Source organism: Saprolegnia parasitica (assembly GCF_000151545.1).
Source record: "Saprolegnia parasitica CBS 223.65 unplaced genomic scaffold supercont2.54, whole genome shotgun sequence".
Taxonomy (NCBI): domain Eukaryota; phylum Oomycota; class Saprolegniomycetes; order Saprolegniales; family Saprolegniaceae; genus Saprolegnia; species Saprolegnia parasitica.
In genome coordinates this window covers 79,772-107,555 of record NW_012156448.1, presented here as the reverse complement: position 1 = coordinate 107,555, position 27,784 = coordinate 79,772, and the positions used below count along the sequence as shown (strand labels likewise).

The window sequence follows — 27,784 nt, the reverse complement described above, 5'->3', positions numbered from 1 at the left end:
CGTTGATGGTCGCTTCTATGCTTCTAACGGACAGCAGCAGTCGATGCAACACAAATGCACCCGAACGTTTGGTTGTTTCTGCTGGTTGCAGACACGAAGACTTGGTTCAAATATATTTCTTGGTGCGTCATCGTGGTGGCTATTGCGACAAAAGGCGCACCGGGAACGACGCGGTGCTTGGGGCCAACCAATCGCCTTGCCGTGCGATCGAGAGCGCGACCGTGTCGTCGCCGGCCGCAGTCGCGGGGGCCACATACAAGACATCGCGAAGGGCAATGTTGAGGTCCAGTATCGCACCGTGTAGCGTCAAGGTCGAGCTTGGGACCCCGTTGGCGCCAACGACAAAAGTAACACGTGTTGATGTCGTGGCGATGACAACACGACCCAGGGTGGCCGAGATGGTCAGTGTCGCTAGCGCTGTCGACTGGTCGACGTCCACGAGGTAGACCGATTGCGGACGTGAAAGCGGCGCAAACGGTTGCACGCCATTCCACATCGAAGCCCACGCCAGTTGCGGATGTCTCCCCGGGTAAAAGAGCGTCGACTGCGCAATCCCAAGTGCCGGTCGTGGCATCGCGTGCAGCGCGACATCATCGACCGCGACCGGTGCCGTGACCCATTGGGTACCTCCGACCGAGCCGTCGGTCGCATAGAGCGTCCGTTGACCGTTAACCGTCGTGGCCACAAAGTACAGGGTCGGTGGCGCCGACATCGTGTTGCGGACGCCCGCGGACGCCACGGTAAAGTACTGCGGCGACGACGACGTCGCGCCGGCGACGATATCGACGAGCATACTCGCGCTGTCGCCGTCCGTGACCCACAACTCGGTGCCGTGCACGCCGTCGTTGGCTGCAAAATAGACGTGGGCGCCGAACCGAGTGAGCATCGACGGTCCCGACCCGATATGTCCCGGGTAAATGTCCAGCAGTAGCAACGTGGTTGCACCGTTGGTTTTCCAAAGTTCGGCGCCGTGAACCCCGTCGTCGGCTTGGAAAAGCAGCCAGTTGGGCAACGCCACAAGCGACGTTGGCGACGACGCGCAGACGCCGGTGCAGATATCGTGCACGAGGAGCGCGTGCGTTCCGTCAAACGTCCACAATTCGACGCCAAAGACGTCCGAGTCGGCGGAAAAGAACAGGGCGCCGCCGTGGACGGTGAGATCCCGCGGGTGGCTGCTGCGACTCCCACGTACGATGTCTGCCACGATTGTTGCAGAAGTGCCGTCAAACGTGTAGAGCTCCGCGCCGAGGTCTTGCGTGGATGCTTGAAAGTAGAGTTGGCCGTTGTACTCGGCGAGGTACTTTGGGTTGGCGCTGTCGGGGCCGATCGCGATGTCCGTGACGCGCGCCGTCACGACGCCGTCGGTGCGCCAGAGTTCCCGCCCTCGCGTCGGCGTCGACATCGTTGCTACGCACACGATCCCGGCAAAGTTATTCGTCGACACATCGAGTTCGATGCGGAACGAGTCGCGCTGGCCCGCGTGCTTGCAAGCGCCGGTGGTCTACATCATGATATTGCGCATCGTCTTCCCCTTGCACTCGAGTCATACCCCCGAGTCGGCAAACCGAAAGCAGTGGCGGCTTCGACCGCCGTACGTGTACCCGTTCCAGCCGCATTGGTCAAAGTACGTTAGCGGCTCGGCAAGCGATCCGTTCGCGCCTTGCGTGCCGACAAAGAGTACCTGGCCTTGCGCCGTCGTTGCCCACGCGTAGCCGGTTGGACAGTCGTACACCTATTCTCCACCGGTTGCATGAGATTGCATTCGAGGCCCTCGGAGCGTACCGCTGTGGGGTCCCACGTCGTAGCATCGGCGACCACAAAGGCAACGGTCGGCGACACGGAGCTGCGACGAAGGCCGCCGCAGGTGTCGGCGTGCGACGGCGGCATGCGCCACGATGTGTCGATCCCATCGGCAGCAAAGTAGAGGTTGCCGTCGCTTGATAAAACGATCATTTCTGTCGGGTGGCCGCTCAATGGCCCAGGATACAGATCGGCAAGCACTGTCGTGACACCACCCGACGTCTGCATGAGCTCGGTGCCGGCGGCAGGTGTCGTCGCCTGGAACACGAGGCGCCCTTGGAACGTCGCAAAGTGCGTTGGTGACGTGGCCTCCGCGCTTGCCTCGGCGCTTCGCCACGTCGTGCTCACGTCGGTGGCATTGGCTTTTGTGTCAGGCTGCACCATGCTGGTTTGAAAGAGCGTGAACGGGGGCGGTGGGAGATGTAAGGCTGTGATGGTCGTGGGGAGGAACACATTTCCGAGACGTGTCGTGGCATTGAGAGCCGCCACCGGTGGCTCGTCCGGTACAAGAATCTGCACCGGCGTCGCCACGGCTTGCGTCGTCACTGTAAACGTCGCGCTCGTCCCATGGGTCGTGCCGTCCGAGACGTTGAGCACGATGAGGGACCGTCCGACATAGTACGGCGCCGGTGTAAAGGTCACGTCGGCGAGAGCGATGGTGACGTCATCCAGCGTGCCTTGGAAAGACAGTGAAGCGCTGCCGGTGGCCTCGCCCGCGTAAAACCACATGGTGCGTGGCGCGGAAGGCAGCGCGACGCTGCCGCTCGAGCACTGCATCGTGACGACCAGTGTCGTCGAATCGACATCGGTCACACCGATCGGGCCCAAGGCGACGGCCGTGTCCTCGTCGACGACGACAGCAGCGTCCATGGAGCCGGGCGCGACCCATGATGGCAGTGCCAGCCGCGGGGCATCGTTGATTGGCGCCACGTTCACCAACAGCACGATGCTACTCGGAGGTGCCGACGATGCGCAGGCACTGCTGCCAATGGCGAGCGTCACACGGTCGTATGTGATGCCACCACCACGTTCGGTTGTCCAGTCGGCTGCAGGCATGTACATCAGGCCGCGCAGTGCCGCATTCAAGTCGTCGACTGTGCCAGCAACCGTCGCCGTCGAGTAATAGAGACGCCCGACACCATCGTTAGCCGCTGACGCCGTCACGTGAAGCCCCGCGTGCGTCGCAAGCAGGACGCCGCCGACCGCAACCGAGATGGACAGCGTCAATACGCGATCGACGTCCATGACACTGGCGTCGACGTCCAAAATACGCAACGCACCGGAAAGCAGCAGCGGCGTGTCTTCAGGTGTCGAGAAAAGCGTCGGTGGTGTCGATGTCCACGTCGGTGGATCGCACACGGACGCGATGGCAACGGCCATCGTCGCCGACGCTTGCTGTGGACCGCCCGTGCCCGTGTTGCCGAGATCGTTTGCCGTCACCACGATGCTGTCTTGACCAAAGTAGTCACGTGTACCGACATACGTGGCACGCTGTAGAGCATAGTTGACGAGCTCCAACGGCCCTTGGACGTGCAGGAGGCCAGGCTCATGCTTGAGGATGTCGAGACCGGCGGTCGCCGATTCAAGATCAAAGTGTCCATGATCACACGCTAACGTCACCTGCACCTCGCTGCCAAATGTATCAACAACGTCGGCGTCAGTAATCACAAGGCCTTGCAGTGCGTACGGTGTGTCTTCTTGGATCAGAATGCGCATTGCCGGAAGCGTAATGATAGGTGGCATGTTTTGAATCGACGTGATCCGCACGTAGAGTCGCGTCTGGACGACGTTGGGACCGCCAACGCCAAGGTTACCCAAGTCGTCGATCGTGGCCACGACCCGTGGTTGAACCGTCGCCACCTCCGCACCCGTGTACGCCGCCAAGTCGAGCTCAAACCGCAGCGACGATAGCGCGAGGTTGAGCTGCGTCTGGGTGCCTCGCGCAATGATGTACGAGCTCTGGGCGGCAGCACCGACAACGAGCACAACAGTGGCGTGCGGGTTGAGCGTTAAATGTCCAAATGTCGCTTCCAGTGTCAGCTCCAACACCTCGTCGAGCGCGTCCGGGTCGGCAAAAGAGAGGTCATCGATCGATACACTTTGCTGCAGCACCGACTTGTCGAGGACAAACGTTCGCTCCGAGAGGCTCCATACTGGCGCATTGTTGATGGGCAGCACCGAGATGCCAATGTTGCGCTGCCCAGTGAGACTAAACATGCCCGGCATGGCCTCGTCGTAGGCCGTCGCAGTCACCGTCAGCTGGTCGGCGCCGTTGTAGTGCGTCGCTGGCGCATAGACGAGCGTTGCCAACGCCGCGTTGATGCGGGCGTACGTGCCAACGAGTTGGAGTACCGTCGGTGTTAACGACGTGCGTTGGACACCAATGGCAACGCCGACGCTCAAGCCGCCGTGCGCAACGCGAAGGGTCGCCGTAACGACGCTGGTCGGAACGGCGTCGACGCACGAGAGCGACAAGTTGGCGATGCGCAAGACGGCGCCTTCCATCGTGTGAAGCGGCGATACCGGTGCAACCGCTGGCGTCGCGGTGCCGAATGCGACAGTGGGCATCGAGATGCGCACCGTATCGGGCGCCGGCGCCACGTAGATCGTGACTTGCCAGGACGAAACGAGTCCGCCGACGTCGGTGATGCGCATATGTAGCGTGTCGTAGCTGTCGCCCACCGCGCTGTTCCAGTTGCGCAGTGGCCTGTACGTGAGGGTTGCCAGCGCCGCGTTGATCATCGAGAGTGTCCCGTTCAGGACCAGCGTCGTGTCGCCAGTGCCGATGCCAACGACGACAGTTGCATTGTGTGCTACTGCGACCGCACCGACGTCCAAGGTGAGCGCGACCGAGACGTTGTCATTGTCCGCGTCGACGGCGTAAAAACCAGGGAGTAAAAGCGCCTCGTCTTCCGTCGTGTCGTAATAGTCAGCACCAAGAACGATGTAGGGGACGTCGTTGACCGGTGTGAGAACGACGGGCACGGTGGCTGTGGATTCGAGCCCCGAAATCGCGAGCGGTTGGAGAACAGAGACGATCAGCACGACGGCGTCGGTTCCGTAATAGTTGTCCCGTCCTTGGTACGAGAGTTGGCCCAGCGCACGGTTGACAGCAGGAACATTGCCCGTGAGATGCCACGTCATCGGTGATGTCGTCGGTTCCCAGGCGACACCACGTGTCGACGGCAGTGATACCATGCCGTGCGCGACAGAGATCACTACGCGCACGTTGCAATCGTTGCAGTAGTTACCACCAATGCAGATACAATCGACTGCCCGGATTGAGAGGCCGGGTACAATGCTCACGACATCTTCTGGCACTACCAGGGTCGGTACCGTCGACAGCAACGGGGAGAGGTTGTCGGTCGTATGCGTGCCTGGTACGGGTGTGGCGTGGGCGACAAGCAATACAGGCGGGTCAGGCGCCGGCTGGACAAATATGATCGCAGTCGCAGTGTCAGTAAGAGCGTTTGCAATGTCGGACCACGTAAAGTGCAAAGTCGCGAGCGGCGGGGCATCACGCCACGGCACCGCTGCCGCCAAGGGAGCGTTGCTGTTCCAGTTGAGCGGTGCGCGGTACACCATCGTTTCAAGTGCTGCGTTGAGATCGGGCACGGCACCTCGTAGCACCCAGTGCGTCGATGCACCAAACGACCCACCTTGCAGCACTTGTACGTTCTCGGAAGCTTGCAGTCGGACGCTTCCAATCGACGTGTTGAGAGAAAGTTCCACAACTTGCAGAGCCATCGGTGGTGCCGGTGCCATCGACGTCGTCGTCGATACGAGAGGAAACACCATCGTGCTGCCGAGGTTGCCGACCTGGAACGTCGTTGGGTTGATTGTCAGTGCCGTCGTGCTGCTCCAGAGCGGCTTGGTGCCAACGGCCGAGCCGTCCGAGCCGTACCAGTGGCATGTCGACGCCACCGCGGTGGAGCAAAACACGAGCGTTGAGATAGCCACACCGCCGCGCATCTGCGTCTGCACCGAAAGGTACGATGGACTCGAACTGGCGACACCGGGAGCAATGTCCAGAAGAAGCATCGTGCCACCGGACGTGCCATCCGACACGTAGAGCTCGACGCCGGTCGTCATGCTTCCAAGTGCTTGGAAATAGGCTTTGCCTTTGTAGCACGTCACATGCTTTGGATCACTGCTGGCGCTGCCTGGAAGCAGGTCAGTCACGAGTGCCGCCTGGACGCCATCGAATGTCCAGAGTTCTCGTCCGTGGACACCGTCGTCGGCCGCGAAAAACAGCTGCAGGCCGCACGCTGTCAGCCACGTTGGATTGGACGAGAGCGCACCGCTGTGAATATCGGCAGCCACGTTGGTTGCCCAAGGACTCGCGCCCGCGATCGACGTCACCCAGAGCTCGCGGCCGGTCGTCGCCGTCGTGGCTGCAAAGTAGACTTGCCCCGCAAAGCTCGTAAATCCTTCGGGAGACGAACTATCAATGCCAGGAGCGAGATCTTGCTCGTAGATGGTCGTGCCGTCAAAGCGACAGAGCTCCGACCCGGACGCGAGCGTCGATGCCTGGAAAAAGAGAAAGCGCGAGCCCATCGGTGCCAGCGCGGTTGGGTGACTCAACGCCGTACGGACCTTTTGTGTCGTCGTGCCGTCGGTGTGCCACAACTGCGGCGGCAGAGGCGTCGTTGTCGGCGACGCCACGCACACGATGCCAGCAAAGTTTTCTGTTGCCATCGAGTATTCAACAGGATAGTCGACCCGACGGCCGGCATGCTTCATACCACCCGTGGCGCTCGAGTCGGCAAAGCGAAAATATTGGCGCGTTGCGCCTAGGAACGTGTAGCCGTCCCAGCCGCACTCGTTCCAGTAGACATATTCGGTGGCACCCGCAGAGGTGTTGAACACTTGGATGCCGTCCGCCGTCGTCATCCAGGTGTATCCGATCGGGCAGTCGTACACCCGCGACGGTGACCACACGGAAGTTATCGTGACGACAAAGAGCACATTTGGGAAGGATGGACTGGACCGCGCGGCGCTGCAGCCGTACGTCGTCACCGGCAGTTGCCACGCGATGTCGAGGCCCGACGCACTAAAGTAGACGCGGCCGTTGAACGTTGCCAATGATGTCGGGGTCGCACTTTTGTAGCCCGGATAGACATCCGCGACAAGCCAGGACCGGGTACCGTCCGAGGCAAACAGCTCGCGTCCCGCGACCGGGTCGTCGGCAGCGTAGTAGAGGACATTGTCCAGCGTCGAAAACCACTGTGGGTTGCTGCTAGTGCTAGATACGTGGCGGTAGCGCCAGTCGTCGTGTTGGCCCCATGCACCACTGACCGTGTCTGGTCGCAGCACTTCGCTTCGAAACAGCGCCGATGCGGATGCCGTTGCGTACTGCGCCGGTGTCCACGATTCGGCCACGAGTTGAATGCCCGGTAGCGACAGCGATCGATCTTCGACCGCCCTGTAGATACTGGGGCTTACAGAAAGCGATGGCAGCGTCACGACCGGTGTGACTGTGATAGCGAAGCGTCGCACGTGCTCGAGGAAGCTTTTGGTGCCGCGCACAACGATCGTCACCGTGGCGACACCGGTGTAGCCCTTGGGCGGCGTGTAGGTCATGCCTTGCAGGGCACGGTTGCCGTTGGCGATCGGCGCTTGAAACTGCAGCATCGTCGGTGTTGACGTCACGACGACCGTCTGCATCAAGTTCAAGCACTTGACACTGCCAATAGACGTTGCAATGTGAAACAACCACAACTGGGCACTGTCGTCGTAGTCTTCGACCCAGGCGCTGGGCATCGAAAGCACGGTGTCTTGGGCCATTTTCAAAGCGACAGGCGGCAAGACGCCGGTTGCTACCGCACCTACATATATCATCATACTCAGTACTCTTGAAGGGAATCTATACCTCGGTCCGAGCCGTTGATGTGGATGTACGGGGCGTCTGGAACGGACCAGACAGGAAATCGAAACACTTGGGGCGGAGCGTCGTCGAGCGCCACGGTGAGTTCTTCGACGCCGTTGAAATGCATCGGCGCCTCGTAGACGACGTCGGTCACCACGAACGGTATGCGCGCTACGGCCGTCGTTACATGGAGTTGCGACGACGGGCCACTGCCACCGAAGCGCAGTGTCCCCACGTTGGTTGTTAGCGCCAGCGAGACGAGCGAATACGGCGTGCGTCGCGTCGTCAAGGTCAATGCTTGTAGTCTCAGAGGCATGTCTTCGAGAGCGTGGCAGCCGTGAAGCGTAAAGAACGTGTGGCGGCGCGTCGGCGGTCGCACCGTGATCGTTTGAGGCGCTAGCGACGTCCACGACAAGCTCGATGCGACGTCGGACGTCGACCAGTAGACCTCCAGCGTCCCAAACCAAGTGGCATCTGGTGTGTACACTAGTTGACGGAGCATCGGATTCAAATACCGAGGCCGTCCTTGGAGCATGAGGTCGAGACCGGCATGACGCTGCAGCACCGTATCCGAACTCGATTGCGCACTTGCAACCGACGCGAGTCGCAGTGTACCGTAGCTTTCAGCAACCGTTGCACGTACAACTGCCGATGACCCGAGACCGGTCAAGCCTGTGCCGTCGACCACAATCGGCGTTTGGTCCGTCTCGAAGAGTGACTCGTGGCACCGAGCCAAGAAGACGACCGAGAACGTTCGACCAAGATTTAGCCCAACGTCCGAGTCCCGTACAAGCACGCGGCCCCGTCCGTTGCAGAAAATGGTCGGCAGTTGTAAAAGCGCAGATGCCACGGCACTAGACGACGCATCAAACGGAATCGGTGCCGATGTCTCGTTGCGATAGGACAACACAAACGTCCCACCAATCGCATTGGCTGCCGTCACCGTCGACACGACAACGTCAGCAACATGTAGCCCACCCGAGGCGGATACGACGCTTAGCGGAGGCAGCGACGCGGGGCTCTTGTAGAGGGTGATGGTCCACGTGTAGCCGCCGTTGGCCACGGGACCGGTTCGCTGAATGTGGCAGCCAACACCAGGTAGCATCGTCACGAGTGCTGCCTCAAGGGACTGTCCTTGCCGGCCACCAAGGCTCGCGTCAATGCCTTCGTCGGTGACCATCGCGACGGCGTTGTACTGCACCGGCGTCGACGTTCGCAATGTGCCGTTGGGAAATGCGACTTGGAGAGAGAAGGCGCCCGTGACAAGCGACGCTGACGAAACGACCGCGATTTGAAGGACAGGGTTGACGTGCTGCGCCGATAGTATCACGTCGTATACATCGGGGACTCCGTAACCTTCTTCCAAGGACGTTATGTGCACTGTCGCCGCGCTGCCAAACGTCCGGTTGCCAGCACCCAGAAGCGATGCTGGCTGCGGTAGGAGCCTTGAGGCGTTGGCACTCAGCACTGGGAGGTTGTACGCAGCGTCGAGGAACGTGACAGTCCACGCGAACCCGCCGCTCTTGTCGGGTCGTCGCGTTCGTGTGACGGCAACGCGATGCAGTAGCGGATGGGCCTCGAGCGCCAACTGCACGTCGAGCGCCGAGGCCGACGCAGCAACGGCAGTTGTTGGGATACCTTGAAAGAGAAGCTGGAACGACCCTGAGATGTGAGATAGCAGTGCACTCGGTTGGACGCTCACGACGATGCTTCCAGTCGTCGAGACCAGAGACATGTCAAACGTCCATAGCTCGGTGGCGACGACGACGAATGCCACCTTCCAGTGTTGTCGACTTGTTGGGCCGTACGTCACGTCGATATGAGCCGGCGCCGGCGTCGAAAGCGCCGCCTGCACTTGCGACTGCATTGAACCGCCAAGGCCTTGGCCTGCCGGACGCCCGCCGATTTCTTCCATTGTTGTTGCAACAGCGGTCGCATCGACTGTGAACGTCGACTGTCCTACGAGACCACCGGCACTTTGCCACGTCACACGCATCGTGATGGTGCCCGCTGCCGGGGCAGCAACGACGACGTCAAACACTTGATCTTGGTGGACATCGACGGTAGTCTGCACCACCTGGATTGCAGGTGCGAAGGCTACCACGGTCGTTGCCGACACTTGCACCGGCGTTGCATCGGTGGGCGTAGGCGTCACGGCGACGCCCGGTAGGAGGCAAGCGTCGCTGCCCGCCGTGCATGTTTGGTTGCTACCGTCAAGGTAGGCAACCGTTGGGACAGAGCCGACCCGCTGGCCTCGGCACTCGGTCGTACGGCGCGCGATATGGGGGCAAGTGACGTGCCGTGGGCGAGATCGTCGACTCGATACTCGATGCTGCCGCTTGTCGCATTCAGAATAATCGATCCAAGAAGCAAATTGGCGTGCTCCAGAGGGGCCTCGAACGTCAAGGCGCGCCATCGACCAGGCCTGAGCATCGTCTCGTTGACCCATTGCACAGTCGGTGGCATTGGCGCAACGATGCCAAAGCCACCGTCGACGGATGTTGCAATCGAGAACCGCATCAAGGACGACCAGCCTTTTGAGAATACATCAACGTCGTCAACGCGAATGCCGCACCGCGCCTGCCGACCCGGCTGGGCGTGGATTCTCGGGGCTTGGTTTGTCGGCATAATCTCGACCATAACGTTGCAGGTCGCGTTCGTTGCGGGTGCCATTGACTCGACACTGGCAATGATTACGGTCAGGTTGACTTTGGTCGGTAGCACGCCGGTATAGTTGGTGTGCATCGTCAGTAAGCTCAGTGCCGCTTGAACGTGGGGTAGCGGACCCGTAAAGAGCACCTCCGTCGTCGGTGCAAACGTCGACGCTGAGATTGACGCGGACGCCGGGTCCAACTGCAGGTACATGGGCGACTGCCCAAGAACGGTCACCGCGTACGTGGAGGCGCTGCCACCGTGAAGCATGACAGTGTCGCCAAGGGCTTGCGTCACTGCTGCATCGGCAAGAATGTTCCGAGAAAGGGTGTCGCAGAGAATAGTCGGTGGTGTATACTGCTGTCGCACCTCCACCAGGACGGTTGCGGTGGGCAGTGTCGTATCGTTGGAGGAGAGCTGGAACGACACGGTATCGGTCGTCGGCTGCGCCGGCGCCGTGTACTGCAAAAGCTGAAGCACAGCATCAAGATCCCGCAACGACTGTGTGAGCTTGATGTACTGAGTCGCACTCGGCTGCGACGGCACGTACAAGGTGCCCGATTGCACTGTAAGCTCGAGCGTCCATAATTGTAGCCGTGAGCCGCACGCCAATGCAACGGAGAGTCCGTCGAGCACTTTAGAGGCACCGACGCTGACCACCACGTCAGTAGTGACAACGGCGATCTCTGGCTGGCACGCCACAAGTATAGTTATCTCCAGTGCGACGACCGCCGACCCATCGACTGCCGAGAGTGACAAAACATCGGTGGCGCTGTGGGATGGTGTGTACGCAAGACTGGACACGAACAAATTGAGTTGTGCGACCGTGCCCTGAACAACGACGCGTGGCGGCGACACCGACGCCTGGAGCGACGTACCCGGTACGAGTGTATACGTGAGCATACCATGGTTCACAGCCAGTGTCAAAGACAATACGTCGGAATTCGAGTCGTTGCTATCGTCGAGATGCACCGTGCCGTAAAAGGGAAGCGCCCGCGAGGTAACGACGGTGGCATCGACACGCCATGTCGACGCCGTCGTGTTGACACGCCACACCGGCGGATCGTTGACGCTTTGAATCCAGACCAAGAGCATCGCGGACGTTGAACCAAGATCAACGGTGATGACGTCGGGCCCATGGACGTTGGCAGCCGGGCGGTACACAACAGGCTGCGTCGCTAGCACGGACGCCACGCAACTCGGATGCCCAGTGACACTGTCGCCGGTCACGGTGGCACATGTAGAAGGCGCCATCGTGCTCAAATCAAACGTCCCAGCTGTGGCAGAGAACACGACAGTGACGGTGCCAAATGCGTCATCGACGTTGGAGATGGTGAAGAACGGCGTAATCGATACCTCACTGTCCTCGAGCACAGTGACCGGTGTCGCCGAGGCGGTGAGCTTGGGGGGTGTCGGCGCACGCTGCGGCATCTCCACCGTACTTTGAACGCACTTGGGTAGGCTTGGGTCGGCCAGGAGTGTCTCATACTCTTGAACACACACTGTGACATTGGCGCTCGTCAGTGATGTAAAGCGGACGACGCAGTCGCGCAAAGCACTGTTGATGGCTGCAAGGGTTCCTTGAAGCGTCATGCCATCGGGAACCGTGCGGAGGCGAATGCCGGGTGCACCGGTGCTTAAGAACGACCCCGTCGGCGACTGTACAGTTAGCACGTAGCTGTTGCTGGCGTATTCGTTGCCATCCACGTCGTCGATCTGGAGACCGCAGAGCGAGCCCGTTGGCGATACGCTGAGCGTCCCGTTCAGCGTTGGTGGGTCGTTCGTAGCCAAGACGGCGAGAGGCAGGGTCACCACAACGCCCGTCGGATCAGTGAACGAGACGGTGTCGTCCCCGTGGTAGTGGTCACTGGGCTTGTAGAGCAATTCATCGACGCGAGATATCGGTACAAGCAGATGTTTGACCCACGCGGAAGATTCGGTGGTTCCCAGTCGCAGCCATCCAACGTTCGTACGCACTGCCACGACAGTGTCCGTGGTGCCGCCGGAGAGAATGTGGTCGAGAGATACCGTGCCACCTTCGTGAAGGACAACGGCGGTCTTTTGTAGAGTCAGCGGCGGTAGAGCGTTTACGTACGTAACAGGAAGCGCCAGCACGGAGGTGTCGGCGTCGGAGGTACTAGACACCCGAATCGTGACTGTGTCGTTACCGCTGCCAGTCGCTGGTCCTCGGTACGAGAGCGTCGCCAAAATGCGCTTGGCGACTTGTGCACTGCAGTAGACACTGGCGGGGTTGTATGCACTGGGTGTCGAGCCAAACGTCACGGTTCCCACGTGTGTCGTCACCTGCAGACGGACAAAGACGTCGGTGGTCAACGGTGTGACGTCGACGGCCGTGATCACCACGGCAGGCAGTGGCACTGCCTCGACGCCATGCGCCACTATCGTGCTGTTGGCTGATTTGGCGAGACTTAGCACAATCGGATCGGGCACGGCTTCGACCAGGAGAGCTACGACGGCACTCGCTTCGATCCCAGGAGCGTCGGTCGACGCAAAAGACGAGATTGGACGCACATCGATCGTGACAGCATCGAGACCGGCGTAGTTGGGCGACGGTCGATACGTTGTCGATGTCACCATCGCCGATACGTTCTCCGCTGACGCTAGAAACGTCACTGTTGCGCCTGCATCGAGCGCCAAGTGGCTCAGTGTCCCGTGGGTAACCGAGAGTGTGATGTTGTAGACGGCAGCCAATCGAGAGTTGGGCGATGGAGTGATGCGGACGCTCGGAAGCATTTCCGTTGTGTCTTCTTGAAGTCGCAATGACGCACCTACTCCGCACCGATGAATCTACTACTTTAGTTGAAGGTGTTCGTACGCTCCAAATAAATGCTTGGTGGTGCGTCCATGGGTGCCACAATGATTGACAGCACCGTCGGTACCGTCGTATTGCCATCGACGACGACCGTCACCGAGTCGTTCCCGGCGTACGACGTCGCCGCCTGGTACAAGAGGGACGACAAGGCGAGCACAAGCGACGACGCCGTCGCACGCAGCTCCAGCGCTCGATCCCCAGAGGGCGCCCCCACAACGTATTCGACAAGGTCTCGATGCGGGAGGTCGACCCAAACGAGGCCGTGCAGTGTCGTGACGACGAGATTGACGACGGCATCGGCGGTGTTGGAGATGAGTCGAACATGGCTCGACAAGGCTACTGGCGTACCTGGCAGTGTTGTCACCTGGCTGCCACCGGACACCACGGTCGTGTAGCACACGACGGAAGGCAACAACGACAACGCATCAAGCTCCGTACTCGTCGCATCGGCGGGTGCTGGGTCCAACCGAAGCAGCATCGAGCGCTCGACGGCGTTGGAGGTCGTTGCTGCAACGAGTGTGAGATTGCTGCAGGCGACGATGACTCCAGGATCGATGATGGTCATTGTCACCGCCAGATGGGGCACCGGGAGGTCGACAAAGTCGAGCGTTGGATGGACCGTGTGGTGCGCAGCGCTGTACGTAATTTGCCAGCCAACGACGCCGGCATCGGTGCTCGTCGTGACGACGACATTGTCGCCGAGTGTGGCGGCGAGCACCTTTTGGATCCTACTTGCCGTCGTGTCCAATGGAAACGGCATGCCCAGGAGCATAAACGCCGGCAACGCGACATCCATGAAGGCGGCGCGCCACCCGTGATGGTCACGATCGGCGGTCGGCCCACGGTTGTCGTGAGCGTGCTGGACGCGACAGAGAGAACGGGGAGATCCGCGAGAAATTGCAGCGTACAGCTGTCGCCGGTGCAGGTGACGGCAGCTGCGAAATGCAGGCGTAGCGACGGCTGCGGTACCCACGAAAACGTCAGCGTATTGTTGGACGGGAACCAGATGGACGTCGCTACAGTCAACGGCGTCACAGTCGCAAGCGACGGGTCGAACGTAAAGATGTACTGCTGCGTATACGCGTCCATGGCACGTGTCGTCACGGCCAGTTTGCCGACCATCGAGGCCATGGACGGCAGCGCTAACAGCGCTGCTTGCACGGCACTGGGCGTCGACTGCCCCGAGAGCACATGGGTCGTGTACCCGTCGTACTGCAGCGAGAAGGCACCCGCCTCGGGCGATACGGTAGCAAACGGCACTGGAAACGTCATCTCAAGTGTCTGAATGCTCTGCGTCGGCACTTGCGAGCAGCGCGCGGTCATGGCGTCGATCGCGCTTTCGACCACCGACGCCACGAACGGGTACCCGATAGCGTCGGTTGTGCACTGGCAGCGCGACGGTGGGGAGCACCATGCCGCATCGACAACACCGTTCACATCAAAGCCGAGAACAATCGTCCCAGAGACAGTGCCTTGAGGCGCCGTCACCGTCAGTGCCACGGGTGGGTTGGTCGCGAGCACCGCCGAGACGCGTAGCACAGCCTTGTCACGGTACAAAACGACGGCGGGATCGGTTGCCGGCGAGGATCGCTGCAGCTGGAGACGGTGCAGCGCGTCGACGGCGCCCACAAGTGTTCCGTTGAACGTCCACGTGTGAGCGTTCCTGTTGAATGGTAGGACCAACTGAACACCAGACGTCACCTGGACTGAAACGGACACGGTGTCTGCTACTGCCACGTCAGTGACCATCGACGAGAGCGTATCGACTGCCACATAGCGAAGGTCCACACTCGGCACACCCATACTACCCGTGAAGGGGACGACAAGCAGTTGGGGAAGATCGGTCGCGACGAGATGGCCCGCGGACGCTGGCGGGACAATGACGTCCAATGACGCCGCGGCCGTCTCAGTGGTCACGACAATGGTATCGACACGATGATTGTACAACCCGAGATGTGGCTGGTACTGAAGGTGCGCTGCGCTTGCCGCAAGACTCAAACTCGAGCCCACGAGGCGGAGCGGTGACCTGTAAAACGTGACGATCGACGCGGACGTCGCCGTGAGCCCGTGCCCGACGACTTGCAGATGGGCGGGCGTCGAGTAGTTTGTGATGTACCACTCGTCCATCGTGACGCCGGACGCCTTTACGACGGCCGACGACGAGAACGACGGCAAGCCCTGGAGCGCCCGTTGCACATCGGGTGCCGATGCGCCGACGGGTACCCGAATCGTTGTCTGGTCGCCTGCAACAAAGGAAATGCTATCCGGTGGCTCAAAACTTTGAAGCTCGACACGCTGGATGTCGGCGCCGGCGCCAACGAGACCGCAAGCAGCCAGCGGCGTCGGACTGCATCCTCGGACAACATCGACGTCGATCGATACGTCAGGGTAGAACGTGATCGCCCAGCAGTAACCATTCGGAATCGTCGGAATCGCCGACCGGACGACCGTTGTCTTGCTGCCGAGAAGAGCGCCGAGCGTTCGTTGCATCGTTGCCGCCTCGGCATTGAACGCCACCGGGCGTGTCGTGCGACCACCGGCGCGCACAGCAAAGGTCCCGCCAACAGCGTTGCCGGCATCGTTTACAACTACCGAAGCTTGGACGTTGGCCCCCGTGACGGCAGCCACGGCCACACTCAGTTTTGGGACAATACCCGCGATCGGATCAAAGGTGATGACGCACTGGTAGCCAAGTCCGAGGGTTGTCGTCACGACAACAGACACGACGCGGGTAAGCGTGTTGAGCAGCAGCAGCACTTGGCTCTGAGGCGCAGCGATCGGAATCACGACCGATGCGCCAAGCAGCGAGACGTGGTAGGCGCCGCCCATGGGCACCAAACTCGTCAAGTGCAGCGTCTGTTGCGCCGACTGGAGCAGGCACGTGCTACATAGTTGCAGTGCTTGATACGGCACCCCAACAGCGTGGGACCCATTTCGTACGGTCGTAAAGCACAACACCGCTTGGATGGGATCGGCAAACACCAGCGAAGGCAGGCGCCCCACCGTGAGCGACGGTACATTGCCGATGGCGCCGGGTATCGAGGTCTGGACGGCGTCGATCGACGCATAGACGCCCGAGCCAGAGACATTTGTCGTGTCGACTGTAAGGGTCGGCGTTGGGTTGAGCGAGAGAAATGTTACAAGCCACTGATGTACGTAGTTGGTCATCGGCAAGGACGTCACGACCACCTGCTGTGTACCCGAGAGAAGGGCATTCAGCGCACTTTCAAGAATGGTCGCTGACGCACGCAGTGGCAAGAGATCGGTGGCATGACCGTTGTAGCGCACAGAGAAAGCACCATCGAACGCTGCATCGGGTGTCGTCGTCGTGACGTGCAGTTGTGGATCTGGCGTGAGCGTGTACGGATACGTCGGTGTCACGCAGTCACCGCAGGATTGCACGGACCGGCCGTCGTTCCAGAGCACTGCCACTGTCCACGCCGCCGCCGAGGTTAAAAATGTGATTTGCCAATGGGTTTCTGTCATCGAGACGACCGTTGATGTCACACGCACGGCGCCGAGCGCTGGTATGCAGTGAAGCGCAATTTGAAGATCGGCGGCCGAGACTTGCCATGCGAGCTGCGTCGATGTCCAGGACGCCGTGGCGGTGGTCATTTGGAGCCGAAAAGTACCCATGAACGGCACTTGGTCATTGCGCGACACGACCGTCGCTACCGCGTTGCGTCGGTTTCCGGGCCGGAGCAGTGTCGCAGTTGCCTAACCATTGATTACTACCGTATCGCTGCATCATGAAGGCGTACCGACGAGCCGACGACCGACGTGTTGAGAACGACCAGCGGTATCACGGGTCCATGCAGCGATATATGCGTGATCTCCCACGTGAACAATCCAAGGACGTTTTGCGCCGACGGCGTCACGATCACGTCGCCGATCGTTGCAAACGCCACCGCCAGCTGCTGCTGTAGCACCGATGCGAACGGTGCCGTTGCCGTCGGTGTAAGCACCAGCGGTGCCGTCGTTGTCGCACCCGCATACGTCCATTGAGCAAACACCGTCACATTGCCTGTCGGTGGCAGCGGGACGGTCAGTTGGAGTGTCTGGATCGCGGGCTGCACCGTGGCGCCGACGCTCACCTGCACGATGGCCGGTGTACTCAACCACATAGACACGACTGTATTGCTGCAGATGGACGCCGTTGTCGACGACGACGACGGTACAAAAACGCTAGGCAGCGTCGGCATCGCTGAAAGCGTATCTGCGAGCTGCGCCAATGTACTCGACGTCGGAATCGGTGCCGACGTGGCGCCACGAAATCCAATCGTAAACGACCCGCCAATCGCGTTGCAATGTAGCGACACCTGCTCGATGACGTTGTCCAGCACCGGTGTCTTCCCGATTCGGACGACAAGGTGGTGCTCTTGCCCCGGCACCGATTGCACCGATGGTAGATGGGGCGTTGTGCTGACGACGACACTCTCTACCGACTCGGTTGTCGCCGAAACGTGCTTTGGCCGTGCCGAAGAGAGCCGCCACGTCACATCGTACGCGTCACGCGCAAGCGTCATCGCTGTTGCCGTCGAGTCATCGATCAAGGACGCTACCAGTTGCGTGAGCCGCATGTCCGAAATGCCAACAGGGATGTCCGCGTGGCGGCTCATATTTGAGTGCAGCATCCACGGTGTTGTGAGCGGTTGCCGCCCTACACAGACATACGTCATTAGGTCAGCGGCGCAATGCAGATCGACAGCGCACCTTGGCTCAGAACGCGATGCTGAAGTTGCAGCGCACCTGTCGTTGGGCCAAGGGATACCTGGAGTGGTGGTCCACTGTAGCTGATCGTCCACGTGCATTGAAGCGTCGGTGTCAAGCAATCGCTCGTCGAAAGATCGGCTGTCGCGCCAATCGTATGGAGCGCTTGCTTGAGAGCGTACGGGCTCGTGAGCAAAGGCAATGACACGCTGCGCGGCGGGTCCAGCAGAGCCGTCCAGTGCCAATTGTCTGTCGGCAAGACGGCCTTGCTACCGACGGCAAGCGTCTGCACCGTCATGGACGGAATTCCGTTCTGGCACATACTACACAAGTTTGCGCCGGTTCCAGCAAGAAACTGCGGCACGACGACGACGCCTGCCAAGCAGTCGACATAGGTGTTGGCGACAAACGTTATGCGCCATGTAAACGGCTCGATTTTGGTGACGACGACGGTGTCGACAAAGCCTTGGGTGAGCGCCACCTGCACGTCGGTCGCCAGTGCGTTGTACGGCAACGGATTGGTCGTGAACGACGCGGACGTGGCGCCGTTGCACGCCGCGTCGACGGCGACGGAAAGCACAAACGTACCGCTCTGCACCGTCGCATCGGGAATGGCGACCGCGACCACGGGGGGAACCAACGACCCGGCGACGGTGCGGGCAATTGTCACGGGGCTGCCGACGCCCGACCACGGCGCTGGAAAGCTCTGCACCGTGGCCTGCAGCAGCGGAATCGTCGATCCCGACAAGGACGCAAACGTGATGCTCCACGTGCACCCACCTTGGGCATCGGGCGGGCTCCGCGACACGGTAATGTCGCCGGCGTTGGTCAACCCGGATTGAAGTGCGGTGGCTACTGCCGTCGCCGAGCCAAACTCGTCGGTGAGGTCGACGACAGCAGACGCCGTCGTGCCCAGATACGTTAAACTAACGACGACGACGGCTTCGACGATCGTGCTTCCGACGTCCGCGGTCGTTCGAAGCATCTGCACTTCTTTGGTAAAGGTTGAAGACACGGTGATGCGCTCCTGGGCAATGATGCCGGTGGAGCGGAGCGAGACGTCGGTGATGTACCGGTCGCTACCGATCTCAACGTCGGACGGCAAGGTGGGCACGCCAATGTATCCGAATTGCGAAGCAAGGGTGATGGACGTGCGTGCAACGTGCCCGGCAGTCCCTTGCAGCCCGAGGGGTACGGCAACCGTCGGATCGGTCATGACCAGCGTCGTTGTCGGGGTCGTGACAGTCAGTGCCGGTGCGAGAAGTATTGTCGGCGTGATCGACACTGCCATGGCGTACGTTGCCGTCGCACTACTCGAGCTGCCGCAGTTGCCATTGTCAGCGATGCTTAGCGTCCACGACGTCGAAGTCGCTTCGGGCAATGCGCACACCGAGAGGCCTTGAAGCCAGGCGTTGAGGCCACTCAGCGGTCCCTCGACGACAATGGCCGAGACGGTGCTGTTGACACTGTTGCGCGACAAGTGTGCTGTCGAGAGTACCTGGAGCTGGTGTCGCACCAAACTCGACGAGGCAAAGGCAAGGTATTGCGCGCTTAACGCCGGTGCACTCATGGAGAGCGTGAGCATGCCAGCGCCGTTGGCGACTTCGTCGACATCCATGTCTGTCGCCACGATAGCTGCAAACGTGCACGACGCCGGTGCCACGTCGACACCCGTTGGCAACTCAAGGCTCGGAGGATTGTTGACGGCCAATATCGACACGGGGACGGCCACGTGATTGGATGGAAAGAGAAAAGCCAGGCGGCGCACCGTCGATGTCGAGAGAGGTTCAGCGCAAGTCGCAAGCAGCGCGTCGGTGGTGGAGGGTGCTAGCAGCGCGGCCTCGATTGCAATGAAGTACAGTGTCTCGGGCGACTGATCGCGATGCACGCACGGCGACGAGAGGTCCGGCGACGACCAGTCAAAGTTGTAGTGGGCATCAGGCGTGTAGACGAGGCTGCCTAAAATCTGGTTGGCGTCGACGAGCGTGGTCTCGATGACAAACGACGCGGGCCTATCGCACATGGTCCAGGCGCGAACCCAGGCGCTGGCGTCGGTGCTGCGGACTGTTCCGTGGGCGCAGGCCACCTGCGTAGTGTACCATGCATGGTCATCTCGTGGTCATCATCACAAACAGCTACGTACGAGCATGTGCAAGATCGTATCATTGGCGACACCGGCGAGCGCAAGGCTCGAGATGTGGAGTGGCGTGTCTTCGAGCGTCGAGAGAAATGACCCGGGAGGCAGCTAGGCAGGCATGAGCGTCCGTGGTTGCGCATGGCATGCGGCCTACGGGCTGGAAGCGCACGGTCGACGTCAGCGCGTCAACGAGAGCGCTCAGCACGGCGCCGATCGAGGCCACCGCGAGGCCCCACTTGCTTGGGCCCATCCTGCGTCTGGCGGGCGGATCTTCAAGAGGTGCAAGATATGGAAACCCTCTCAAACGGCATGTTGTGGAGGTGCGTTTTATAGGTAATTCTCCATAATTCGATAGAAGCCAAGCTAGGAAAGAGGTTTTCCTGCCACCGACGCAAGAGCAGATAAATACACGGTGCATTCTAGGCACAGTAAGGATAGAATAACTGACACGGCTTAAGGCTTCTTGACGTCGTCGTCGTCGTCGTCACTCCATTGGAGGCCCGTGTCGGTGTCGCCGTCGTTGGCCTCGTCGCTGCAGTCCAGGTAGCGGCGCATCGCGGCAGCTCGCACCGTCTCGCCGTCAGTCTCCTCAATTTCAGCCAGCTTGGCCTTGTACAAGTAGCGGGCATGTGTGGGATGGCATTCGCCAAAGCGCAGGGCCGCTGTCGCGTACCGACTGTGATGATGGCCTGCATCGCGCTCGTCCGTGGCAATGTCGTCGTCCAGTGGCGAGCAGTCGGTAGGCGTCACGCACGGACGCTTGGCGCAGACAGCGTCGGCGGTCGGGCAGGCGCGCTTGGTGGCGGGCATCTTCGGTGGCAATGGGTAAAGTGAGCAACAACCAACAACCAGCGCCAAACGAGCTGCAATCCGAACGTTCGACAATTACTTACACTTGATAATCTATCAAGTTCCGAAGCTTACAAAGAGGCAGACAAACCCGAACACTTCAAGATATCAGATCTGCGACATGACACTGGACCAAGCAAAAGAACACGCTCGCATCTTGGCTGCGATTGTTGGGCTCTTGAGCTTGCGGTGTTGAGCTTGGTTGTGGGCTGTGCTGGTGGGCTGCTAGCTGTCAGGTCAATAACGCAATCCCCTGCAGTGCGCTACGACTACTGGTACAAGCTGAGTGGGTTCCAATACTGTAGGCAACCGATGCGGCAAATTGGGTGCGATTAGCACACGCGTGGTATCCAGTCCGCTCGTATCCGGACGTTTGTAGCGAAACCGTCGGTGGAAAATGGCGTGTTTTTAGCAAGCAGCCATGAACGACGTCTTGGTGCCTGCCCGCTTTGTCCTCACGATGGGCCACCTCATGCTCACGGGCATGGCATGGCGAAGTCGGGTACATGCGAGCGCTTCGTTCTAGCATGGCTCATGCAGCCTCAGGCGCGCAACGTCCTTGCAGCGCTGCCGCCGCTGGCCAACGTGACGACATCCGACATGGCCGCGCTGGCCACGGCCTCGGTCGAGGTCGGCTGCAACGGCAGCGCGGCCATCGCGGCTGATGGACCTTGTTGATGTAGGCGGCGTGGGTCTTTGCGTTGCTGGGATTTGCCGTGAGCCTCGGCGGCCTCGTGCGGGGTGCGTCGGGCTGCAGCCCCATTGTACGACGGTTCCTTTGCCCGAGAAGGCTCTTCATGGCGGTGATCAACCTAGGCCAATGCGACGCAGATCGTCGCGCAGTTTGTCGGGAGTCTCATGCTGTCGCGGTTCCTCCGTGACGAGCTCCACTACATCTACCTCTGGTACGCCCCCTCGCCGCAGGTTCCTCCCATCCACGATCTATCTAGGTACATAGTCGCCGTCGTACACGTGCCGAGTCTGGCGCTCGAACTCGGCTGCGCGTCCTTCGGCAAGCGTGTGTACCCGAGGTAGACGCGACGAGAAGCAGCAGCATGATCGATCCATGTTACAGAGGAAGAAGCAAGCTGCATTGCACTATAAAATTATACGTCCATCAACTAACTTAGGCGTTGAGCTTCTTCATCAAGTTGAGGGCCGAGCCGTGCTTGAACCAGTCAATCTGTTCGTCGTTGAACGTGTGGTTGACCGTGATGTCAAAGGCGGCGCCCGACGCCGGCGTGACGTGGAGCGTCAAGGGCTTGCCGGGCGCAAACTTGTCGAGGCCGACGATCGAGATCTTGTCGTTGCCCGTAATCTTGTCATAGTCGGCCGGATCGGCAAACGTGAGCGGGAGCATGCCCTGCTTCTTGAGGTTCGTCTCGTGGATGCGAGCAAACGACTTGACAATGACGGCGCGGCCGCCGAGGTGGCGGGGCTCAAGAGCCGCGTGCTCGCGCGACGAGCCTTCACCGTAGTTCTCATCGCCGACCACGACCCACGAGATGCCCGCAGCCTTGTAGTCGCGGGCGGTGTCCGGGACCTTGCCCCACACACCCGTGTGCTGGTTGACGATCTCGTTCGTCTTGTCGTTCTCGGCGTTGACGGCGCCAATCAACATGTTGTTCGAGATGTTGTTGAGGTGGCCACGGTACTTGAGCCACGGGCCGGCCATCGAAATGTGATCGGTCGTGCACTTGCCCTTGGCCTTGATGAGCACAGGCATGTTGAGCATGTCCTCGCCGTTCCACGCGTCAAAGGGCTCGAGGAGCGCAAGGCGGTCCGAGGTCGGGCTGACCTTGACCGTGAGCTTCGAGCCGTCGGCGGGCGGCGCCTGGAACGTGTCCTCGCCAGCGTCAAAGCCGCGGGGCGGGAGCTCCTTGCCGTGGGGCGCATCAAACTTGAACTGCTTGCCGTTGGGGAGCGTGATCGAGTCGACCTCCGGGTCGAACGTGGTCGTGCCGGCAATCGAGCAGACCGTGACCATCTCGGGCGAGGTCACAAAGGCGTGCGTCTCCGGGTTGCCGTCGGCGCGCTTGGCAAAGTTACGGTTGTACGACGTCACGATCGAGTTCTTCACACCCATCGGGACATCCGTGCGGTTCCACTGACCAATGCACGGGCCGCACGCGTTGGCGAGGACGGTACCGCCAGCCTCCTTGAACGTGTCGAGGATGCCGTCGCGCTGGATCGTGGCGCGGACCTGCTCCGAGCCGGGCGTGACAAAGTACGGGACCTTGAACTTGAGGCCAGCGGCCTTGGCCTGCTGCGTCAAGTCGGCGCAGCGCGACAAGTCCTCGTACGACGAGTTGGTGCACGAACCGATGAGACCCGCGCTGAGCTCCGTGGGCCAGCCGTTCTCGGCCGAGGCAGCAGCCATCGGCGCGCCGGCAACGTTGGCGCGATCGGGCGTGAACGGGCCGTTGAGGAGGGGCTTAAGGTGGTCGAGGTTGATCTCAATGATCTGGTCGTACTGGGCACCGTCGTCGGCGCGCAAGTTGGCGGCGAACGACCGGGCCGCCGAGGCAATGCCCGGGCGGTTCGTGGCGACGAGGTAGTCGGCCATGCGCTCCGTGAAGGGGAACGTCGAGCACGTGGCACCGATTTCAGCACCCATGTTACAGATCGTGCCCATACCCGTGCACGAGATCGACTCGACACCAGGGCCGAAGTACTCGACGATCGCGCCGGTACCGCCCTTGACGGTGAGGATGTCGGCAACCTTGAGGATGACGTCCTTGGGCGACGTCCAGCCCGAGAGCTTGCCCGTCAAGTGGACACCAATGACCTTGGGGGCCTTGAGCTCCCACGGCATACCAGCCATGACATCGACGGCATCGGCACCACCGACACCGATGGCGCACATGCCAAGACCACCGGCGTTCACCGTGTGCGAGTCCGTACCAATCATGAGACCACCCGGGAACGCGTAGTTCTCGAGGACGATCTGGTGAATGATACCGCTGCCGGGCTGCCAGAAACCAATGCCAAACTTGGCGCCGGCCGACGAGAGGAAATCGTAGACTTCCTTGTTCACGATGTTGGCCGTGTTCAAGTCTTCAACCGAGCCCTTCTCGGCCGTGATCAAGTGGTCGCAGTGGATCGTCGACGGGACGGCCGTCTTGGGGAGGCCCGACGAGATGAACTGGAGAACCGCCATCTGGGCCGTGGCGTCCTGCATGGCAACGCGATCGGGGCGGAGCTTGAGGTACGTCTCACCGCGCTTGGGCACGCCAAAGTTGGCGTCGTCCAAGTGGCCGTAAATGATCTTTTCGGCCAACGTAAGCGGCTTGTTGATGTTCTTGCGCACGATGGCGAGGTTCTTCTCCATCTTGGCGTACGTCTCGTCGATCGTGGGCTGCCGGCAGGGTCCAAGACCGAGAGCGGGGTCGAAGAGGCCGCACGCTACACACACAAATCTCATTTAGCCCACCCATTCTGGTCCAAATTGCACGCGGCTTGCATTGACGGCAACGTCAAGGCAGCGCGCATCGGCCATGACTGCGTACCGTGGCCATCGAGGAGGGCACCATGACCTGGCGGCGCGCCGAACGCGTCAACGCGGACAACATGTTGCTACTTGTCTTCTTGGCGTGAAAACGACAATGCCTCCGCCGCACGTTTAATAAATTCCGCGGGATCCGCCGATATTAATTTGCGGAATTCCACGCTGATCATTGCGGCGTCGGTTTCGTCAACAGCGCGCCCTTAGTATACAAACGCCAAGTTCTTTCAAATCTTCCTCCGCTGGCTCGACATTAAAATGACCACTATTTTTATGGGATTGTTGAATAAAAATGCACCCGATTTGCACACGAGAGGCTACAGTTCAACCCCACGAAGGCCTGTATCCGGACTTCCGGATACGGTGCCGCAAAAAACAGCCAATCACCGCCAAGGATGACAAATGGCGCCTGAAGGATTCTTGACCAGTCATTAGCCGCGCCGCGATGCGATTGGTCGCTTGGCGGAACATCGCCGCGATGACGCGGACCGACGCAGGCGAGATGGTGGCGCCACCAGCGCAGATGGCGCCGACACCGACACCGTCGTCGACACCGACACCGACGTGCAGGACGGTTGCCGTCGCCGTCGCCGCCGCACGTTTTTACAAAGTGCAATCTTGCGACATGGCCGTGGACACAAATAAGCTCGGATGGCGGCTCGGGAACTGGGTGGCGCCATCCGTATTGAAGAAGCCGGCGGTCGACGACGATGGCCGCCGTCGATCGCGAGGTCAACTTGGTGTAGAACGAGCTCATTCTCCGTTCGACGGGCATGTGCACAGCACGCCTCCAACGCGGCAGTAGTCGTTGGTCAAGGACCCAACGCTCCAGATTCGAGCGAGCTTCGTCGGACAGAGGTGGAGCGGTTGAAATGGGTCAGCTTCCTGTGCATGCAAGTGCATGCCCAAGAGCAACCAGGGCGACGACGTGGCGGCGCCTACTTGGCAAGCAGCGTCCATAGGCCTACGTAATGCTGCGAGTTGCGTCAACACCAGGCACATGGCACGCTGACCATGCGCCTGTTCCGCCGTGACTTGAAGGTATCGGTACAAGAGCTCATGTGTGGTGATAGCCGACCGGTCTCGGCCCTTGCAAGAACTGGGTCGTCTGCGCCCTCAGGCTTGACAGCCAGGTGCTGTGACGCCTTAGTCAGCGCTGTGCCTCCAACTGCTTGAGATCTCCTTTAGTGTTGCTGTCGTCTGCCATAAACACACAGCCTTCATACATACATGGCCGACGGTGGCGTCTTCCTTCTTGTTATACGTTCCTAGTCGTCGAGCATTTCACCATCTACAGCGCGGACGGGAGGACCGTGACAAAGTTGCAGAAGTCGACAAAGGTGGCACGCGACCAAAAGTAAAAGCAATCGAGAGGAAGATCGAGATCGGGAGCGCCGGCAGCGCCTTGTGCAGCACGGAGAGGAGAAAGAGCGTGCCGCCAAGTCCCTAATATCAATCCTCATGTATCAATCCAGGATAGTACTAGATAGATAGTATAGTAATACCATGAGGATGCAAAGAAAGCACACGACAAACGTGGAAAAGTCGTACATGGCCGCGCGCCCGACGAGCACCGAGTAAAAGATGAAGTCGCCGAGCCCGAGCTTGATCGTATTGTCGTCTTCGGCGTCCGCCGCCCGCTCTTCGCGCCGCGCGTTGCGCATGTCAATGGCCACTTGGACGTCGCAGGGTGTGCTGGCCGTGCCGCACGAGCACACGAGGTACTTGTGGAACATGGACGGCCACATGCGGTCTTGCTTGAGGAAGAACTTGGCCGCGACCTGCTCGACCTTCCACACGTCGTTGGGACTGTAGCGCTGGTAAAAGGCCCCGAGAAGCGCCTCAAACTCGGCCTCCGTCTCGCACGGGTACGGCTCGAAGGGCTAGCATCACGACCGTTGTCAGCGCATGCAAGCAAGACGGACAAGCGCACCGTGTTGTCGACGACGTGGTCGGAATGCGATGTCGAGAGCTCGATCGTGTACGACGCCGTCGACGGCTCGGCAGCAGGCTGGCGTCCGGCGGGCGGCGCGGGGGCGCGGGGCCGCCGGCGTCGACTTGACGGGCGCCGGTGGCTGCTGCGGACGCTGCTGCTGCTGTTGTTGTTGCTGTTGCTGCTGCTCTTCTTGTTGATGCTGCTGCTGGCGGCGGTTGCCGACGCCGTCGCGGATCTGAGCCTCGTAGAGCAACCCGGGCATCGGCGCTTGCTTTTGCTCAATGAGGCCAATCTGTTCAAAGTTAGTACACAATTGAGGTTGAGATTGAGCGCGCGTACAAGCACTTTGAGGGGCCCGCACGGGGTCAGGACGGCGCAGAGATCGTAGCAGGCAAACATAAAGCAAAAGATCCACGTCGTCCACTGATGCAGCATCCATATGAGCCACGGCGGCGGGGATCGCAGAGCGTACATACCTCGGGCCACATGGAAAACTGCCACGCGAGAATGACGCTTACGAGCACGAGGTAGGCGTTCTGCACGAGCTTTGGGATACCCTGCAAATCGACGTTGTCAGCGAAGACGAGCGCGGATCGAACCCTGTACCTTTTGGTAAAAGATGGCGGCGACACCCACAAAGGCAAAGTTGACCATGATGAAAAGAAACGAGATCCAGTCGAGCGGCCAGTGGAAGCGGTCGTTGAAGACGGTGTCGACGAGCTGGCCGCCTTCAAAGCCGAGGATTGCCGACGACGAAAACATGATGTAGCCCACGAGCAGCTACGCATGCGAGAGATCGCACCGCTGAATTCCATGCCGTCGAGATTATACCTTCATGCAGTTGAACTTGTAGAGAAGCGCCATGCAAAAGGTGAGGACGGTCACAAAGCCAATGACAACCAGCGCGTTGACGAGCGAGTGGCCGACAACCGTGCTCGTCTTGGCGCCTTGGACTTCGTTGTACACGAGGTACGTGCTACGACCATCGTCATGGCAACGAGCAAGCCATTATGGTGCTCTACCTCATCGACGCCTGCAGCGCGGCGCTTCGAAAGTTGACCACGGCAAAGCTACGTCATGGCCGTGAGCACTTGGGCGAGCCATCGCGATGGTACCTGGCGATGACCATGGTAACACAGACGGGCCAGAGCACGGCCCAGAATGAGTTGACGCCATGCATGAGGTCGCCAGCCGCCTCTTCGCGGGTCGCAGCCTCTTCGTCGGCGCGCTGGCGCGCCTGCTCTTCCGGCGGCGTCGGCGTCGCGACCTCGCCGTACGTCGGTGGCACGGTCACGGCGATGACGCGGCCATCCTCGGCCATCAAGGCCGCGCGGTCCTCGTCGCGGGGTGGGCCCGTTACGACGTCACCGTACTGGGGCATCTTGGCAAACTGAATCCTGATTCGAACGTCGCGTGCTAGGTGTTTACACTGGATGTTTGTATGAAACAATTGAAAAGAATGTAAAAAAATACCTGAATTTTCCGACTTGCCA

The 27,784-nt window shown here is 60.4% G+C and overlaps 6 protein-coding genes across 6 annotated transcripts; 1 reads left to right on the top strand and 5 right to left on the bottom strand.

Moving 5' to 3' along the window:
- Positions 1-99: 99 nt before the first annotated feature.
- SPRG_09820 (hypothetical protein) lies at positions 100-17,773 on the bottom strand (the record flags this gene model as incomplete). The annotated part of the gene is made up of 8 exons (XM_012349470.1): positions 100-1,501; positions 1,550-1,732; positions 1,783-7,628; positions 7,673-9,876; positions 10,245-13,110; positions 13,158-13,882; positions 13,945-16,871; positions 16,916-17,773. The coding sequence occupies 8 exons, from the start codon at positions 17,771-17,773 to the stop codon at positions 140-142; spliced, it is 16,971 nt and encodes a 5,656-aa protein (XP_012204860.1). The 3' UTR covers positions 100-139.
- A 59-nt stretch (positions 17,774-17,832) lies between these two features.
- SPRG_09819 (hypothetical protein) lies at positions 17,833-20,251 on the bottom strand (the record flags this gene model as incomplete). The annotated part of the gene is made up of 3 exons (XM_012349469.1): positions 17,833-19,950; positions 20,008-20,109; positions 20,156-20,251. The coding sequence occupies 3 exons, from the start codon at positions 20,249-20,251 to the stop codon at positions 17,833-17,835; spliced, it is 2,316 nt and encodes a 771-aa protein (XP_012204859.1).
- Positions 20,252-20,454: 203 nt separating this feature from the next.
- Positions 20,455-20,856, bottom strand: SPRG_09818 (hypothetical protein; the record flags this gene model as incomplete). Its single annotated transcript, XM_012349468.1, has 1 exon — positions 20,455-20,856. The coding sequence occupies exon 1, from the start codon at positions 20,809-20,811 to the stop codon at positions 20,455-20,457; it is 357 nt and encodes a 118-aa protein (XP_012204858.1). The 5' UTR covers positions 20,812-20,856.
- A 395-nt stretch (positions 20,857-21,251) lies between these two features.
- On the top strand, positions 21,252-21,885 carry SPRG_09817 (hypothetical protein; the record flags this gene model as incomplete). Its single annotated transcript, XM_012349467.1, has 5 exons — positions 21,252-21,352; positions 21,397-21,480; positions 21,534-21,614; positions 21,667-21,755; positions 21,801-21,885. The coding sequence occupies exons 1-5, from the start codon at positions 21,272-21,274 to the stop codon at positions 21,883-21,885; spliced, it is 420 nt and encodes a 139-aa protein (XP_012204857.1). The 5' UTR covers positions 21,252-21,271.
- Positions 21,886-21,917: 32 nt separating this feature from the next.
- Positions 21,918-24,453, bottom strand: SPRG_09816 (aconitate hydratase). The gene is made up of 2 exons (XM_012349466.1): positions 24,360-24,453; positions 21,918-24,255 (listed from the first exon to the last, which is right to left on the bottom strand). The coding sequence occupies exon 2, from the start codon at positions 24,179-24,181 to the stop codon at positions 21,977-21,979; it is 2,205 nt and encodes a 734-aa protein (XP_012204856.1). The 5' UTR covers positions 24,182-24,255; positions 24,360-24,453; the 3' UTR covers positions 21,918-21,976.
- A 1,170-nt stretch (positions 24,454-25,623) lies between these two features.
- On the bottom strand, positions 25,624-27,680 carry SPRG_09815 (hypothetical protein; the record flags this gene model as incomplete). The annotated part of the gene is made up of 10 exons (XM_012349465.1): positions 27,407-27,680; positions 27,314-27,361; positions 27,123-27,267; positions 26,898-27,071; positions 26,768-26,848; positions 26,631-26,714; positions 26,341-26,583; positions 25,861-26,238; positions 25,708-25,801; positions 25,624-25,646 (listed from the first exon to the last, which is right to left on the bottom strand). Exons 1-10 carry the CDS (start codon positions 27,670-27,672, stop codon positions 25,624-25,626), a joined length of 1,536 nt encoding a protein of 511 aa, XP_012204855.1. The 5' UTR covers positions 27,673-27,680.
- Positions 27,681-27,784: the final 104 nt, after the last annotated feature.

Coding starts and splice junctions, on each gene's coding strand:
- SPRG_09816 (XM_012349466.1), bottom strand. CDS start 24,181: ATGGAGAAGAACCTCGCCATCGTGCGCAAGAACATCAACAAGCCGCTT.